General features: G+C 43.0%; 1 protein-coding gene across 1 annotated transcript in view; it reads left to right on the top strand.

The window, feature by feature from the left end:
• The window catches only part of LOC111869884 (band 4.1-like protein 4A), a gene marked incomplete at its 3' end in the record, with an annotated part of 450,907 nt that overhangs the window by 418,285 nt on the left and 15,024 nt on the right, over positions 1–17,598 (top strand). The window contains exon 4 of the mRNA XM_033753583.1: positions 10,254–10,296. Within this exon, the coding sequence (XP_033609474.1) occupies positions 10,254–10,296 (43 nt within the window). The remainder of the gene's footprint in view (positions 1–10,253; positions 10,297–17,598) is intronic.

Below are 17,598 nucleotides of genomic sequence, written 5' to 3'. Positions count from 1 at the left end.
AAATACTAAACGAATTGCCCTACAAAGGATTCAAAGTACTAACATACACCTTCAATGCAATTTTACGACTCGAATACTTCCGCTATCAGTGGAAAGTCGCGCAACTAGTCATGATTTTGAAAACAGGAAAAAATCCAAACGATGTTGCATCGTATAGACCCATCAGTCTCCTGCCGATTCTCTCCAGAGTTTTGGAAAAAATACTGCTCACACGGTTAGTACCTGAAATAGACGGTCATCAGCTCATACCTACACATCAATTTGGCTTCAGAAAAGGTCACGGAACGATCGAACAAACACATCGATTAGTAAACAAAATTCATAGTGATTTTGAAAACAGGCGCTACTCCTCAGCTGTATGTGTTGATATAAGCCAAGCCTTCGATAAAGTTTGGCCCATAGACTTATTATACAAACTTAAGTGCGCTCTTCCACATCCAATGTATTCCCTACTAAAGTCCTACATTACCGACAGAACTTTTTTAGTTAAATACGACGAATTCTATACCGAATTATACCCTGTCTTATCCGGAGTTCCACAGGGAAGTATCCTTGAGCCTATGCTATACTCCATATATACGGCTGACTTGCCAGAAACCGGACAAACAATGCTTGACACCTATGCCGACGACACAACAATTCTAGCGTCTCATGAGAACTTTATTGAAGCATCCCGGATACTGCAAACGCACTTAGACCAACTCGAAGAATGGCTACAGCGCTGGAGAGTTAAGGCCAACGAAACTAAATCCGTGCACATCGCCTTCGCTTTGAGACACGGAACATGCCCTCCGGTACTATTAAACGGAACATGCATACCACAAGAGGAATCAATCAAATACTTAGGCCTTCACCTGGACAGGCGGTTGACCTGGCGCACACATATTCTCGCCAAAAGAAAACAACTGGACATCAAATTTAGTCAGATGCATTGGCTAATTGGCAGGAATTCAGAACTGTCTACCGAAAATAAACTGCTAGTTTACAGGACAATACTGAAGTCTATTTGGACTTACGGCGCACCATTATGGGGCACTGCAAGTACATCAAATATAGAAATGTTACAGAGGTTTCAAAACAAAGCACTTCGCGCTATAGGCAATGCACCGCGGTACGTCCAAAACAGAGTACTACACGCCGATCTAGGCATACCCACAGTACGGGAAGAAACCACAAACATCAGCCGCAAATACAAATACAAGATAACAGCACATCCAAATGAACTGGCAACCACACTACTAAACGGTGCAGACGAGCCCAGAAGACTCAAAAGGCATACATCAAACGACCTAACGACGCGCTTCATATAAATGCAATACACAAAATAACAAAGTCACACTCGAAATAGATCCGTAGAGAATGCTCACTGGAGCATTACTCTCCCCGACATGTTCTCTCTTAGTATTTAAGATTTAGATTAAGTATCACATAAGATGTACTTATAGCCCGTAATGGGCTGATTGTATGGAGATACATGGAGATACAAAAAGAATTATCCATGGTTTAGAATCAGCTTTTTCTGTGTTTGTTTCGAAGAGGGGCTGAATGCTGCATAATTCTCAATCCTCCCATCTAAACAAGAGACAACAAGGTTGCTGCCCTTCGTGCGTTAAAGAATGACAAAATGGCTTGCAGTCCGTCGCAGTAGCATGTGACATCCCGGAAGTGACTTCGAGACGCTACTTGCAAACCTCTTGGGAGACGAGTATTGTTGGGTAATTTATCACTCGCAAAATTGGAGTGACGTAACATAGAAAACACTTTGTTTCTGTCGTAGATAATTTCCGAGGGTAACAAAAATGTTTGCCCTTTGATATATGCTTTTCGAGCTCTTTGATCCTAAACCAACGCACTTAACTTCTTAAATATAGGCCACATTTCTTGCTTGGACCAAAGATATCAGAGTCTGCATGGTCTACATCGAGGTGTAGGAGTCAGCACTCGACGCTCCTTCCAAGCCGATCTGGGTTCAGAACCGGGATTTGTATTTACAGACGAATATTAGCGAAGGAGTTTCTTTGAGTCCACCATCCCTTCTTTGTCACTCAACCAATTTCTTAATGTCATTTATCACAAAAACAGAAGTTTAAATATTGTAACATGTATTGATGATGATGATGATGATGTATATCCGTTGCTAGGGAACATCTAGATAAACACGTTCCCGAGAAGAAGAATTATTGGCCAACAGTTAGCAAAGGACTTTCCATTGCCAGGCAACGGATCTGTGAACATCCTTCAGCTGGGTGCGCTACAACTTTATTAGACGTCTGTTGCTAGGCAACGAGCAGTAAACAGGTTTCGTCAAGAATAGAGGTCTGTGGTCCGTGCGGAGTCTATATAACGAGCTTTATAGAATGATAACAGCAGTTCAGCAGTTGACTTGAGGGGAGAGCTCAAGGCAACTGAGAGTCAAGTGCGGAGTGCAGTGCACTTGCGACTTCTACACGGTTGAAGAGAAGATTATAAGAATAACGAAGATGACGGACTGACAGACAGAGTCCAACAGCAGATTCCCGGAGGCTACAAACGAAGATTAGAGTTGAAGTGTTGAAGACTTTAATTTATGTGTTATTGTTCCAGTAATAATTTGGAATGTTATAATTCTTTGTAGTTACGACTCGTGTTTATCTAATAAGCTGATTGCCAATCCAAACCCGTGTCTTAGTCACTAATACACTTGACAATGTTAACAGTTGAGAGGGCGCCGAATGCACTAAAGACCTGAATTAAACATTAGCCTTCCGTTTCTTTACCGTATTTGGCGATACCTTCAGTACCTAGCAGCCAGAGACCTAAGGGAGTGCCTTGCTGAAATTGATAAGAGGAAACCCCGACTTGGCACCACTCACTGCTGGTGGTTTATGCTCATCTTGAGGCGAATCAGATCCCTCGTCGATTCACTGATTTTATATATATAGCTCCTTTATTGACAATCAGATACTACAATCTTTCAGTCTGGCATGAACTGGATAAGAAGACAAGAGACCATACGAGTCCCTGAAGCCACATCAATTGTTCGTGTAACGGGACTCATCCTTGTGCAGGCTGATAACATTTTGAAACTAGTAATGGAATTTCGTAATAAATATTTTGCATGACAAAACATTTACGGCCTTGATTAATATGCGCTATCCATTGTTCTCAACAAAGTACACAAAACAATTTTGCCGAAGGGTACAAAGCGCTTAGCTGAAGTCGTTTCGGCAGAACTTGGGAGGATAACTTATATGTACAATATTGACTATTAATAGTCATATTAACTAGGAATTTCAACTGCAATTTTAATGTTACACCTTTAATTCATTTTGTTACTTGTTCAATACTACATTTATGTCAAGTAGTAACTGTTTTAAATATCAAAGTGTATTGTTAGGATGGTGTAACAATATAGACACAATTGAATTCGTATTGAATAAATGACGCAACTCAGAAATCTGACACAAAGTATTCATGTACGCCTGAGGATGAACCAGGTAAGGGTCGAAACATATAGCAAAGTTATCAACAGCAAAATAAAGCAGATGTTGACACGATAGTGTCTATGTTGTTTGTTTTCTGAACTTATTGTTGCGTAGACTGCATCAAAATCATATTCTTTTAGAGAATTATACACAACAGAATGCGTACCATAAAGATTTGGCAAAGAACTCAACTGATAAGCTCTACGAATCCATGTATGTATGCCATTCTTTCTTGCAGGCCTATTTGCTTGAAATAGAATGAATCCTGAGTTGCTGTATGGTTGCTCACCGGAGGCCTGCGATACAGGTTGTGTGACAGCAGAGGTTTTCATGTCTATTTAGAGATATAAATCATCTGTGAAATCTGCAATCATTCTTCACTTGGACAGTCATGAATCTCACATTTCTATATCTATGATCAAATTCATCCTGAAAATTGAGTAGTCATGGTTCGGTTTCTACTTAATACTTGGCACCACCATCCACCGTCTGATGCTGTTTTCTTCGTACCGTTAGAAACCTGTCAAATCTCGATAAAGGTGTCATGGAAATACAATAAGAAATCTATTCTGCAAAGAGTATGTGAAGTTAGGAACAGCTGGGAACGCTGTAAGCAACTTGTATGAAGCCATTCGACCCACAAGTGATTGCGAGGGAGACTTCTTGCCTGTTGCCGCAACGGACCATGGGGCACAGCGATAAAATCGCCAGCAGTGTGACGTGAGTCACTGTCACCAGATGAAAGATGGGGCCAAGACCAAAAACCAGCTGCACTTCGAGAGAACGAGCGAATTCGCTTTCCACGGGGAGTATAACTCCTTCCGAAAGCGAATCAACCGTTCACAGAATAAGGGAGACTGGCTGTTACCGTGATAACGAGCTCTCTTGTAAAACATGCTCTGCAAGAAAAACAAACAAAGTCGAGAAAATGAAAGTACAGAAGAGTAAGATAGGTTCAGTTGAAAACGAATTGAGAGAAACGCGTTCCAGCAGTTCTGCAGGCGGACTGCAACCACTGTGCCCCTTATGCAGCGATCTCCTCCGCTTGCGAGAAGCGAAAGCTCGAAGCTCGCCCCAACCGTGAAGCTGTCGGTCTCTTTCAAGTGCGATTATTGTTGAATCGTCACCTTACCCCAATATATTTCATCACCTTACGCAGGGTAAGGGGGGATTGACGAGAATGCAGCGTTTTTTAATATTTATTTTTCTGGAAAAGTAAAGTAGTTCATGCACACATACATTCGTTGTTCAGTAACAACTTTCTGAAATAAAAAACTCAGTTACATATTTGCAATATTTTTGTTTTCTTTCTATAAATTTCCTTAGCATTCTCATTTGATCCCATTTTCACTTACATCTGTCTACTTCAATTCCATTATCTGCAAATAGAAGATTCATTCTCTCAGCACACCTTTCACACGTATCTCTTTTTAAGTCTGAGCAGGTATTCGTCCAGACGCTGTAAAACGATTCATATTATTATCGTTGTTTACAATTTTCTTCGAAACACTCTCCGTACGCCATATTGAAAAACGCTTCGCATAAACTAAATTTATCTTTATGTTGTCTATGTTTCACATCAGATGTAAAGTTCTACGTGTGACAAGACACCTTATTTCGTAGATTCTAAAGGGTTCTGACGATATATAATGTACTCGTATAATACTCAGCATTACTACATTTTTGGACTTTGGCCATCTTCTGGAATTCTAAAAACTATAGAACACGATTTGTTGAGGTTAGATCTTTCTAAAGGACCCAACAGAGTAGGTGTGTTCCCCCTCTCACCTGGGAACGGAAACAGATCCAGTTTTGAAGAAAGCAGTCTTTTGGGATTTGGCACCGTGTATATGTGGTGTTAACCGACGTTTCGGAGGAACGTAGCGCCTCCATCTTTAGGGTAGAAGAATAAATATAAGAAATCTGCAAGCGAAGAGACCGTGAGAAACGGTAAAAGCAGGTACCGGTTCTCACGGTCTCTTCGCTTGCAGATTTCTTATATTTTTCTACCCTGAAGATGGAGGCGATACGTACCTCCGAAACGTCGGTTAACACCACATATACACGGTGCCAAATCCCAAAAGACTGCTTTCTTCATAGTCACCGCCGTGAAAGCCTCAAATCTTACACAGATCCAGTTTCATACAGAACGTTGTGTTCTCTAGTTTCTAGAATACCAGACGATGGACAGAGTCCAAAATCTGAGCAATTCCGAGGCTTATTTCGATTTGACCTTCGTGTAAAGCAGGAGCTATGTAACTAGCACGAATCGAATAAAATACCCCGTACATCTTTTGCTGATAGATTTAGCAGATGTATCGATCAAGTTGGCTCACGTCATAATAGTGTGACGTGTGTTTGGATCGAATTGCTTCCAGGACATCTTCTGTTCTTGGTGACGATTTATGTATTTGCCCTGAGACCGTCGAGGAAAATACCGAGGTAGCACCTCAAATTAGGTCACAGCCGCTTCCTCCCACACACATTCTGATTCATCATTCATTAAGTCATTCTATCATTCGACGCCGTATTATTGTTGGAGCTACTGACAGCATCATTAAACAAAGTACAGATAAAATAAGAATCATGTAACAATTGCAACATGCCAAGTTCCGGGTACACGGGGTTTCGAAATGCCTTCTTCACGATTCCGTATCGATTTCTGTGTTAAATTACTGGAGAGTTGCTGAAATCTAATCATAAGAGGACATATTACATCAAAGGACATAAATTATTTTCATTGTGAAGAGTACTCTTTTCTGGATGGTAACGTTCGGAGAAATGACGTTTCGGAGTAGCGTCACTTCCAAGAGTCGAAAAATAACTCAGTATAGAAGCGATGTGTTCCTCAGAAACGCTGATCTCTCTCAGAACTACGCGACGTCGTAACGCCGAAGGCCGCCCTCTTCATAGCCACCGCCATGTAAACCTCAATTCCGATAATTTCCCTTCTCTTCCGTTAAATGCACATGTTCACAAACGTACATGAGTCACAGATCATAATTTTTTATTACTCGCATAGCGGAGGGGGGGGATGGGGGGTGGAGTCCAAATGGGTCCACTCGGCACGGCGGCCACTGACTGGCCTATTGTAGCCTGCCCCGGATGATTATGATGATGGAGAATTTGGTGGAATGAAGATTGGCAAGGGAAACCAAAGTACTCGGAGAAAACCCGCCCCAGCACCACTTTGTTCACCACAAATCCCACCTGACCAGACCCGAGATCGAACCTGGGCCGCCGCGGTGGGAAGCCAGCGACTAACCGCTTGGCGCAGCATAGTCACAGATCTTAGTGAGCTCTAACGTTATTTGTGTCTTGTATCCGTTCCTTTAAGCTTCGTATGAAGTACAAATTTTGTTGAATCTGCAAGGACCAAGTTGCAGTTCTACAAGAAATTTTAGTTTTCAGTCCAGTTCAAAATTTCAACGAAGTAAACTGCATAACACTAAGTCATGATGGAGATAAACCGTACTTCACTTTTTGTGAGTTAAAGATGTTGATGATCGCTTCAAATCATGGCCGGGCTCCGAGGTATACGATGATTTTCCTCAGTTTCCCGATGCGGTTGCTGTGGTAGCAGAAGTCCATCGAGTGTAACTAGCTTAAGAGGAGTAAGTAAAAGTCTTGCCTTTACATGTTTTGGTCGCTGCTAGCCATCATCAGAAGGCAGAACCAGCGCTATAAAGGAACTAATTTACATATGTTGTTTGAGCGTTGGTTGTTATTATAGTGTCATAAAGGGCCGTATATTAGCTGTATAAATGAAGACTAAATAGGTAATACAGTGGAAATAAGTTCTAAATATCAAGAGTAATTTGTTGAAACCGGTTAAAATAAATTTAAAAGTCCTCTTGAATAGATCTAAGAATGTAATGCCGGCCTTCCTTAGTTTCTGTTGCTGGTTGCGTAGAATATTGTCGCGTGTAGGGATTTGCGCGTGACTCATAAGACGGGTTCTGGATTGGATTTATTGACGTCTTATTCACACAGTTCGGGACTACAGGCAATTACAACGCTATTGCTGATCTACGCCTTTTACATTTCACCGTTATACATGCACTAAGGTTCTCGGTCTTCACTAGTCGTATCCTGGCAACGGATTTATCATACAGTAGGTAAACAGGTCTCAGTGTAACCGCAGCATACGTGAAGTCTTTGCGCCGCCTAATTCCCTTCTTGCCACTGTTCTGCAGCTGCCAATTCCGAACACTCAAATCAGTTCAATTCCTCTGCTTACAACCTCATATCCCGGCAGGCTGGCCTCTCGAAACTCGACTCAATTCTATGCTGCTACTGCCAACTTCGCAACTCTTCTTTATAACCACTTTGCACGGACCACGCAGAAACAGCCTCCCTGCTGTTGGGAAGGCGTATTTACAGCGCCGTGGCATAGCAACGGAAGTTACTCGATTGTTGCTTGCGTATTCGTTGTAGCTGGATTGTGTTTTACCGAGTGTTTGTCTAGCAGTAAAGTATTGCGACTTCGCTATTCCGGCTTTCGGGCGTCATATCAAATATTTTATTGACTGTTGTATTGTTGGCCACACGTACATCTGTGTGGTATTACACTTGATGCAATTTTATTATTTATTTCATATGTTAAGAGAGGTGTAACGGTTCACGAATTTGCATATGAAGCTGTGATAATCGCTTTTATATTACACAGAAAGCTGACACAAACAGTAACTGTTCCCTCTTGTATCTGGGATGTGCGCATATGCTCTCTTCGCTCGCTTGGAAACCGGGATCGTGGGTTCGAATCCCACTCAGGGCATGAATGTTTAGTTTGTGTGTGTGCGTTTTTCTGTGTTTGTCTACAGGTAGAGGCCTTGCGACGAGCTGATCACCCGCCCAAGGAGTCCTACCGTATGTGTAAGATCTAGGAAAACCGAAGTGAACGGAGAAGTTCATGGAGGTAGGCCTAGGCCCAATGGGGCTGTAGTGCCAAGGGAAAAATAATTTGGATGTGCTCGGTTTCGAATCTCGGTCGGGACACTGGTCTAGCCTGACTGTGGCTTTTCGTAGGTTTTCGCTGTCCCTTGAGGCAAATACCAGGAGAATACTGGAATTAGAGCACGAAGGCTTACTCCCCCATAATTTACGTTGTATTCAATACTCACTCATGGGCATCGCTAGGAATTTTCCCAAGATGGCAGTTAATTTCGCAGGGGACAAGGGGAGCCACAGAATTTTCTTTCAGACTTTAATTTAAGGTGTTTAAGATAATTTTCTTTTTCTGATCGCCGTAAAGCATTCAGGATCGAAGGGTACTTTTTCTCCTGAAAATATTTTAACTTTTGTTATTAATATTCGGCGTATTTCGCGCTTTTCTCGATCATTGTAGGGGGGGGGGCAGATGGTTGGCTTCGCCCCGCTGCTTGAGCCAATGTATTTACACACTGTCATCCAAACATTCGACGGTATGCGGTCTGAGTTACTGGCCGTCTGCATCCCTACAGCTTCTTTCTAGTCAGTATCAAGCGATTCTGTGTATCTGCAGCTGGAACCAGCCAACTGAACTGTCGGACCAAGTACGCAGCGGTAGCGCCTCTACAGCACCTGTTTAGTTTGCCGAATGGCCACTTCCCGCCGCCGACATCAGGTTTCATGGTTCGCGGTTATTTGTTTTGATCCGTCAGTTGTTGCACGGAATGTACACAGCGTGGCTCTCAGAGTTGTGGGAATGTTCTTGGGGTTAAGGGCGGCCGGCGCGTAAGGCTGACAGCCTTGCCGCCATCTATGAGCCGGTTGTCTAGAAAATGTGGGAACCTCAACATCTCACAACCCTATGCGCCTCCACGGCCTGTTACAGGGATACCTTTACTTAATTTTCTTTACTTTACCTTCTTTGTTATGTGTTCCTAAATATAGTGTGGCGCTAGGCGTACATGGGAGGATAATTTTAAAATAAATCTTACAGAAACAGGATTTAGATGGACTGGATTCATCTTACTCGGGGTAGAGTCCAGTTGTGGGTTCTTATGAACACGATGATGAACCTTCGGGTTCTGTAAAATAAAGTGTTCGGAATTTCTTGAGTGGCTGAGCGATTGCTGGCTTCTCAGGACTCAGTTCTTACGGGAGTTAGTTATTATATATATATGCACGTACGCGCACACAGTACAGTCTTCAGTACAGCTTCACAGAATTATTGGCTGAATGACCACTTAGTCCATGCGTTCTAGTAAATTGAACGATGTTTCGACCACACAGGGTCATCATCAGGTATATATGATGATTCACGGAGATAGTTATACTGTATTGTAGTGCTGTATAGCTCTTGAGGGCAATATGTTAGAAAATGTATTATTTGAACCAAATTGGTTTAAAATAATTTAACGTATAAAATGATATTAAACTGACCTTGTGTGGCCGAAACATGGTGTTAAATTTACAAGACTCCACGGTCTAAGTGGTGTTTGACCAACAGTCTCTGAAACTACACTGAAGACTGTGCATCAAGTGTCCGACTGGAGTAGGATGCTGATCATCCGTGGTTCGGAACATTGCTCCGGCTCCGGCCGGTGTAGATAGGTCGGACCTGTACTGGTGGCCTGATGGGAAGAGCAAGCAGCCGCGAGGCCCGCGGGCAGAGAACTGGCATTCTCTTCAGCTAAGTCACGGCCACTGTAACAGCGGAGGTGGGTTCTGGCGTCATCAGAGTGTAACGGCAAAAGATACATAAAATAGAAAATTATCTTCTCCGTGTTCAGAAGTAATATACTCGTAGAAATGTTCCTGGACGCCGTTTCGAATCCTTAATTTTGTCTCTCTCTCTTGTTTCAGCACTGGCTAGACCCGGCAAAAAAGATAGCCAAGCAGCTCAAAGGTATGTCCACAATTTTTATATTATTAGCATATGAATGTGAAGATATAAATAATAAGTACATTTTGGTCACGTGTCTTTATTCCATGAAGTAAGTTAGGAAGTGTACTCATCTGGGCATTGGGTCGCTCGAGATACAGAAATCTCTGTGTGGTATGCCTTGTCTTATGATCGTGCAGGCCTTATGATGCCTCCTTCCGGAAAAGATTCGCTAACTTGGAATCAGGTCCGAGATGGCTGAGTGCCTAAATCCAGTAAGAACAGAGGTTGCCCTCTAAGAAAACAGTTTACAGTACAAGATCACGTGATCACAAGATCATGCGAAATGCTTACGAATTGCGAATATTATGAATATGTAGATAATAGAATCCACATAGCGGGCGGGAACCCTATCGAACCTCGCAGTCGTTGGTAGCAGAATTTTTGAGGTCCTAGGTTAAAGTCTAGGTCCCAGTTGGACAATCCGGGTGGGGTCCATAACGGACATCAAATTTATAAGCTCCCAAAAGCAACAAAAAATTTAGTTTGCTTTTCCATTTTTATTTTTATTAACTCAAATTGACTATAGCGAACCAGTGCGACTGCGCGGTAGGCTGGGAGTGCGACAGCTGTTCCGCGGCCGCGTGCGAAGCTTAGAGGGAACGTTGATCCTGACTGAGATTTTTGTGTTATTCTTCGGTCTCTCCACGTATATTCCAGGATAATATCTGAGAGTATGCGACTGCCACTTCCATCCACGTCCTCTTGACTGCAGTTTCCACTGTTCCAACAGTTGGACGCATAGAACACAGTTTGAAGCACTGACAGCTTCGATAAGTAATTAACAAAATAAGTAAATAAACACAGAAACATTGAAAGCTCCCGTAAGGAAGAAGAAATAAATTAAATATTAAAGTGCTGGCAGCAATTCCATTAACACATAGTTGGAAGCGTGAACGTTCACTAGAAGGGGTCTCTACACTCACCCACTCATGGAGCTTGGTCCGTTTTGAGAAGCTGCCAATTGTGCAACTACTCAAGAACTTCCCAGCATTTTATGGAACCCGAAGGTTCACTTCACTTACTAAAATTATGTTACCGGAAAACTCGAGTGATACCAGAATGAACATAGGATAAGTAGTGGTCAATTAATCAAGTGAAGTAATTAATTTGGTATTGAAACGCGAAGTAAACAACAAATAAAATCTCGCAAATAATTGTGTTGGTGTTAGTACGAAGTTGTTAGCATAAGTTCCTTCCTGTCCTGCCGGAGCTAGGCTCATTACACTGTAAGACTAGGGATAATCTCTGCTCATATCTGAGCAGACGGGCTAACCCAGATAACTCGCCCAACAATCACTCCCTGGCTTCCCAAATACCTGCCTTTTCAACAACTAGGAGCGGAAGGTGGCCGGAGCAACAATCAAGAAGAGATAAGGAGGTAGCTGCAGTACAAGGTGAGAATCAGAAAACGGTTGGATAGTCATAAAAGCCTCGCTACGACGAAGAGCAGTTCCACAGTGGGTCGGTTGTAGAAATGAGTCCACTGTTCTGACACTGACTGCAGCAGCATACTTGTGCACTCATTTGAAATTACATCTGCAGGAGATGTTTGTAAGACCCACCATTTTACGTGGATCATTGATCATTGAGTAGATAGATCTGTACGTACATGTTCATCAAGAGACAAAGTGAATTTCATCTTCTTCCTCTTCTTCTATCTTTGCAGTGTAGGCTGTCTGGCCTGTCAGGATTATTTATGAAATTATGAGTCTTATAGGCAGTCGGCGACAGCCTCTGTGGTCAAGTAGTCAGAGTTCATGGCTACAGATCCTGAGGCCCTGTGTTCGATTCCCAGCTCTACCAGATTTTCTGAGAATTAGTGGGTCTGAAACGTGGTCCGCTCAGCCTCGTGATGATAATTGAGGAGCTGTTTCAAGGAAATAGAGGCTCCGGTCTAGAAAATCGAAATTAACGGCCATGGGCATCCGTTGCGCTGATCACGCGACACCCTCTATCCGCTAAAATTGTCACTAACTTTGCCGACAATCGGCAGTCGCTCGGTCGGTATAGTTCGCTTGCGGACTCAACCCACGGAGTTTGATTTTATAGACAGTCTGTAGGACTCCTTGGATTGGGGGAGGGGATCAGCCCGTTGCAAGACCACTATCTATAGAGTACAACAGAACGCAGAATGAACGCAGGTAACCATCCCTCGGGTGGGATTCGAACCCACAACCTCAGTGTTTGCGCGGGAGAAGACACTTCATTCCTTAGGCCGCGTGGCCGCTGTGATCGGCCCAAAGTGAATTTAACAGTAATACTGACAGAAAGCCAGAAGATCGATTATCAGAATTCACTTTGAGTTACCTTTCAGGAGTAGGAAGATACATTGATATAAAGAATTCCGTGTTCTGGGATGTGGTGCTGTTTAGATCTTGTGTGAATCGACGTTTCGAAGGAACGTATCGCCTCCATCTTCAGGACAAAAATCCGCGAGCGAGGAACCAGCGTGAACAGGTGGCTCTAGCACAAGATCTACACGCGCCCCATCCCAGAAGACGGCATTCTTCGTAGTCACCGCCGTGAAAACTTCAAATCTTACAGATATTGGTATACATTAAACTGAAGGAAGAACAGTTGTGTAGAACATAATAGAAAAGGAAAAGATGAAAGACTGCTAGGGCGAAATTACGTCTCACTGTCATAGAGGCAGTGGGAATGCTGAGAAGAGACATCTCATGGTCACGAATTATAAAATGANTCATTGGCCGCTCCATAGCTCAAGCGGTTAGTCGCTTCCTTCCCACCACTGCAGCCTGGGTTCGATCCCAGGTTTGGTCAAGTGGGATTTGTGGTGGACAAAGTGCGGATGTTCTCCGAGTAGTTCGGTTTCCCCTGCCAATCTTCATTCCACCAAATTCTCCATCATCATAATCGCCCGGGGCAGGCTACAATAGGCCAATCAGTGGCCGCCTTGCCGAGTGGACCCAGTTGGACTCCATCCCCCACTAAGCGAATTAATTAATTAGTCTGGTCGTTAAGTTACGTGTCTACGCTGTCAAATGTTAAGTTCCTGTGCTTATGCGGCTCAGGAAAACTGAACGAGCTACTCGTTATAACATGACAGAGTTAATCGTTCTATATCCTGTGACAGAAGTGTCAGGCAAACAGAAGAGTGCGGTCGCATGGCAACGCGTCTTGTTGTGATAATTGTGACATTTATCGACATATAACAGTTCGGATTGGATATGTATAGACCAAGCTTCTTTTCCGTTGATGTTCTTATGGAGTTTATAATTCGTCAATGAATATAATTTACTTAACTTGTTTTTTATGAGATATTTGTACAAAATACAATAATGAACGCATAATGAGAAGTCTGCTTGCTTTTGTTTATTTCATGAGCTTACTCTTCACTGTGGGTCCTCGCTCGCGGATTTTATACCCTGAAGATGGAGGCGATACGTTCCTACCGAAACCTCGGTTTACGCAATATCTACACGGCGCTACATCCCAGGAGACGGCTTCCTTCACATTTGTAACCGTGTTACATGAAAGAAGGGACATTTTCTGACTAGCTGAGCGAAGGCTAGCTTCTCAACGAGGACTTTGCTGCTCAGAGTTCGTTTTCTTGTGTTCATAATTCATAGGGAGTGTGACACCTCGTCCACTTGTTACGCCGGCCACTATTCGGCTTGTTGAACCAGCCCCGGATGAAACTTGTGAATGAAGCAGGCGGTGGAATGTGAATTGGCAAGGGAAACTGAAGACCTTGAAGGAAACCTGCTTCATTGCTATTTTGTCCACCACATGTTCCATCTTGGGGTCGAACCCTAGCCGCCGCGTTGGGAAGAGTGTCAGTCATACCGTTAAAATATTGTATAATCCATTCGCGGAGACGAGACAGTTAGCGTAAACAAAGCAAGCCCCACGTCGCCACAGCTGACAGCAAGGAGTGGACAAAGCCCGCAGTTACTTCAGTGTACTCGCTGCATTCGGACGCACGTTAACCTGCATTCAGACTGAAGAGTAAACTTTGGACGCCCCTGCAACGGGACACGCATCACGTGATCACTGCATGATATCGTTCAAAGAGCGAAGGAGATGCCGCGTGCATTTGTTTACGAGGACTCTCTCGTCTCCGCGAATGGACTGTAGTGTGTAGACTACCACGAAACAACGAAATAACATCCGCTGCTAGGCAGCAGATTCTTAATAAGCTAGAACACGCAGTCGTTACTGTGTAAGATGTTCCCAAGGAAACGATTGCAATGTAACAGTGAACGATGTTTTTGCGCGGTCCTAGCCGAAGTCTTACGAGAAGGACAATTAGAGCGAGAGTTCAGAGTTGTAAGGGAGTCTGTGGAGAGAAGACTTAGCCTGTGTGGTTGAGAACCAACGGGCAGCGAAGTGAGATCGGAAGCGGAGGAATCTCCACTGTTAGTAGCCGCTACCAGGGAACGACTGACGAAGATACAGCTGAGTGAAAAGACTTAACGTGTGCTGTAGTGATTTGTAGAGTGTGGAGATAAGCGATTGTTTTAGTTACAACCTGTAAGTGGTAAGCGAATCCGGTCTTCAATCGAAACCCCACCTATAGCCACACTTATACACGTGGCGATATGAAACCTATTCCGGGAATGTAGTTTGGTAATGTAAGTGTAATGGTAAAATTATCCCTGTGCTCAGTTCATTAAGCATCACACCATGAAAACGTAAGGGGGAGTGGAGGTATAGCTCCATCATTCTTAACATCGGAAATAGATGGATGTGAGTTGTCAGCTTTATGCTCCTAACGTTTTATCCCCCGGAAGACAGACGCCGGTATCCATTGTGTAGGAGGCTGACTGATTCCCAGAGAATATTTGATGTTACGGAGAAGATAAAAAATATCTTGCTCTAGCCGGGAGTCGACCCCTAACTCCTCCGTTGTCAAGTTCATAGTCTAGTCGCTATACCCACTGAGCTATCTCTAAAGCGTTGAGTGAATTATAAACTGGAATAAAAACAAATACATGCCATACCTAACTCGGGAGTTTTCACCGTAAGTGCAAAGCAGTTCCCGTTACCTGTATACATACCTGTCGGCCTCACTACACCTCCCTGACATGGCGGTATCGATGAATCGCTGTCTGTCGATTGTTCAGTAATAAATGAAGTAATGATGGAACTGAAACACGTGAAGCCTATCTTTCAGCTCCATTTCTCTCTCCAAGATTTCCGGTCCCTCGTTACTTCACGTAATGCCCTCCCTTTCTACTTTCTATGTGGTGATATGGTTCGTTGGATTTGAGTTATGAACTACGACTCTAGGCGCCATCTAAAACTTTCCATCACTAATTGAAATACTGCGGAACCAACATTAAACTCAGTGTAAGCCATCATTTTCTCTCCCGTATAGAAATCAGCACCCTTCTTCACAGGCTTATTTATGTTCCAGTGTCGCACCAGCCATGCGAATTAAAGAAGTAATTATTGTACAAATCAAGAGTTATTGCGTACAGAGCTGTTGTAATTCCAAATCACTGTTGTTACGGAACTACCATGTTAAGTGAGTCACTTGTCTCCACGGCATTATGCGTCCTCAGGTTGCGCATGCAGATGGCTTCCAGATTGAATAAGAAGTCCTGGAGAGCCGACAAGCTTGAAGGTTGGGCGTGTGGCCAACAACTCCCCATAATGAAAATATAAGCTTGTAGCGAAATATCACTAAGGGCCTCGGTCTTAGACGGATTCTATGGATAAACGACCTAAGCTAAGGAAATTGGACCTGAGATTTCTTGCGTAGAATGTAAGTAGGTACCCTCATGATAGTTGCAAAAGAAATCTCGCAATATAAGTTAGGTTTAGTGGGCGTACAGGAGGTCAGATGGGACAGAGCTGGCACCGGACCAGCAGGCGAGTATACATTTTTTTATGGAAAAGGGAATGAGAATAATGAATTATGTACAGGTTCTTTTTGTATATAAGAGAATCATATCAGGAGTCAAGAGGGTAGACTTTGTTAGTTATAGGCTGTCTTATATAATACTAAGAGGTCGCTGGTGTGACATCGTTCTGAATGTTCATGCTCCAACATAGGAATGTGTACTCGATAAATTCCCTAAATACCATATGAATTTTTAGGAACTTCCAATTCCAAAGCACGCATGGAAGACATTTACAAATCAACAATTTGGAATGAGACTTTACACGAAATAAGTAATGGTAATGGAGTTAGAGTAGTAAACTTTGCCATATCCAAAAATCTAATTTTCAAAAGTACGATGTCCCCTCATAGTAATATTCATGGATTTATTTGGACATCTGCTGATGGAAAAACTCAACTCCAATTGACCATATTTTCACATACAGGAGGCGGCATTCAAGTATACTTGATGTCCGATCGCTCACGGGATCAGCTGGTGGCAAATGTTAGGGAGAAATTGGTAGTGAGTAATCAAATAATGCACATAATTTATGTGGAGATGTTCAGTGTCATGAAATGAAAGGAGATGGAGGGTAAGGAGCAGTATCGTGAAGACATCTTAAATATTATCACGTGTATTGGTGACTAATGACGCGGGTTTGGATCGGTGAGTCGATTTATTGGATATTCACTAGTCGTAACTACAAATAATTATCACACTATTACTGATCTTCACGCTTTCCAGTCGACCGTTACACAGGCACTTAGGATTCTCGGTTTCCAATAGTCTCCTGGCAACGGATCTCAGCATAAATCAGCACTTCAAGATACTATGAAGTCTTCTTGCTATTTCGTCTTCAATCGCTCTGGAACCTAAGAATTAAAAATTCTTCTTGACTCACTCCTCCATCTTACGACTAAATCGTATCTCGTAAATGCCCTGAACGAGTCCTGTCACTTACTTATATAACCGCGGAACAGGCATGGACCTACAGTAAACACATACCACGTGATCACTATCCAGCCAGTCTATTGGCGCGTTGGTCGGATCTACAGAAAACGCAGTTTCCTCTATTTCTCTTCCCTGTGGTCACTTTCCTTCTGGTTTTCCCACCAATATCCTATACGCATTCCTCGTCTTCCCCATTCGTGCTACATGTCCTGGCCATCTCATTCTCTTTTACCTGATCATTCTGATTTTATTTGGCGAAGAATACAAGTTATGAAGCTCCTCATTATGAAGTTTTCTCCAACCTCCCGTCACTTCATCTCTCTTCGGTCCAAAAATTATCCTCAAACACCCTCAGTCTATTATTATTATTATTGTTATTATTATTATTATTGGAGGGGTGGGTTTCCCCATGCACCGCGACCAGTGGTCTATTGTACGTCCCCTCTGTGATATTCTACCAGTC

This window comes from Cryptotermes secundus, unplaced genomic scaffold, assembly GCF_002891405.2.
Source record: "Cryptotermes secundus unplaced genomic scaffold, Csec_1.0 scaffold544, whole genome shotgun sequence".
NCBI classification, from domain to species: Eukaryota; Metazoa; Arthropoda; class Insecta; order Blattodea; family Kalotermitidae; genus Cryptotermes; species Cryptotermes secundus.
Note: the sequence above shows the minus strand (reverse complement) of the source record. Positions and strands in the feature narration are given on the sequence as shown.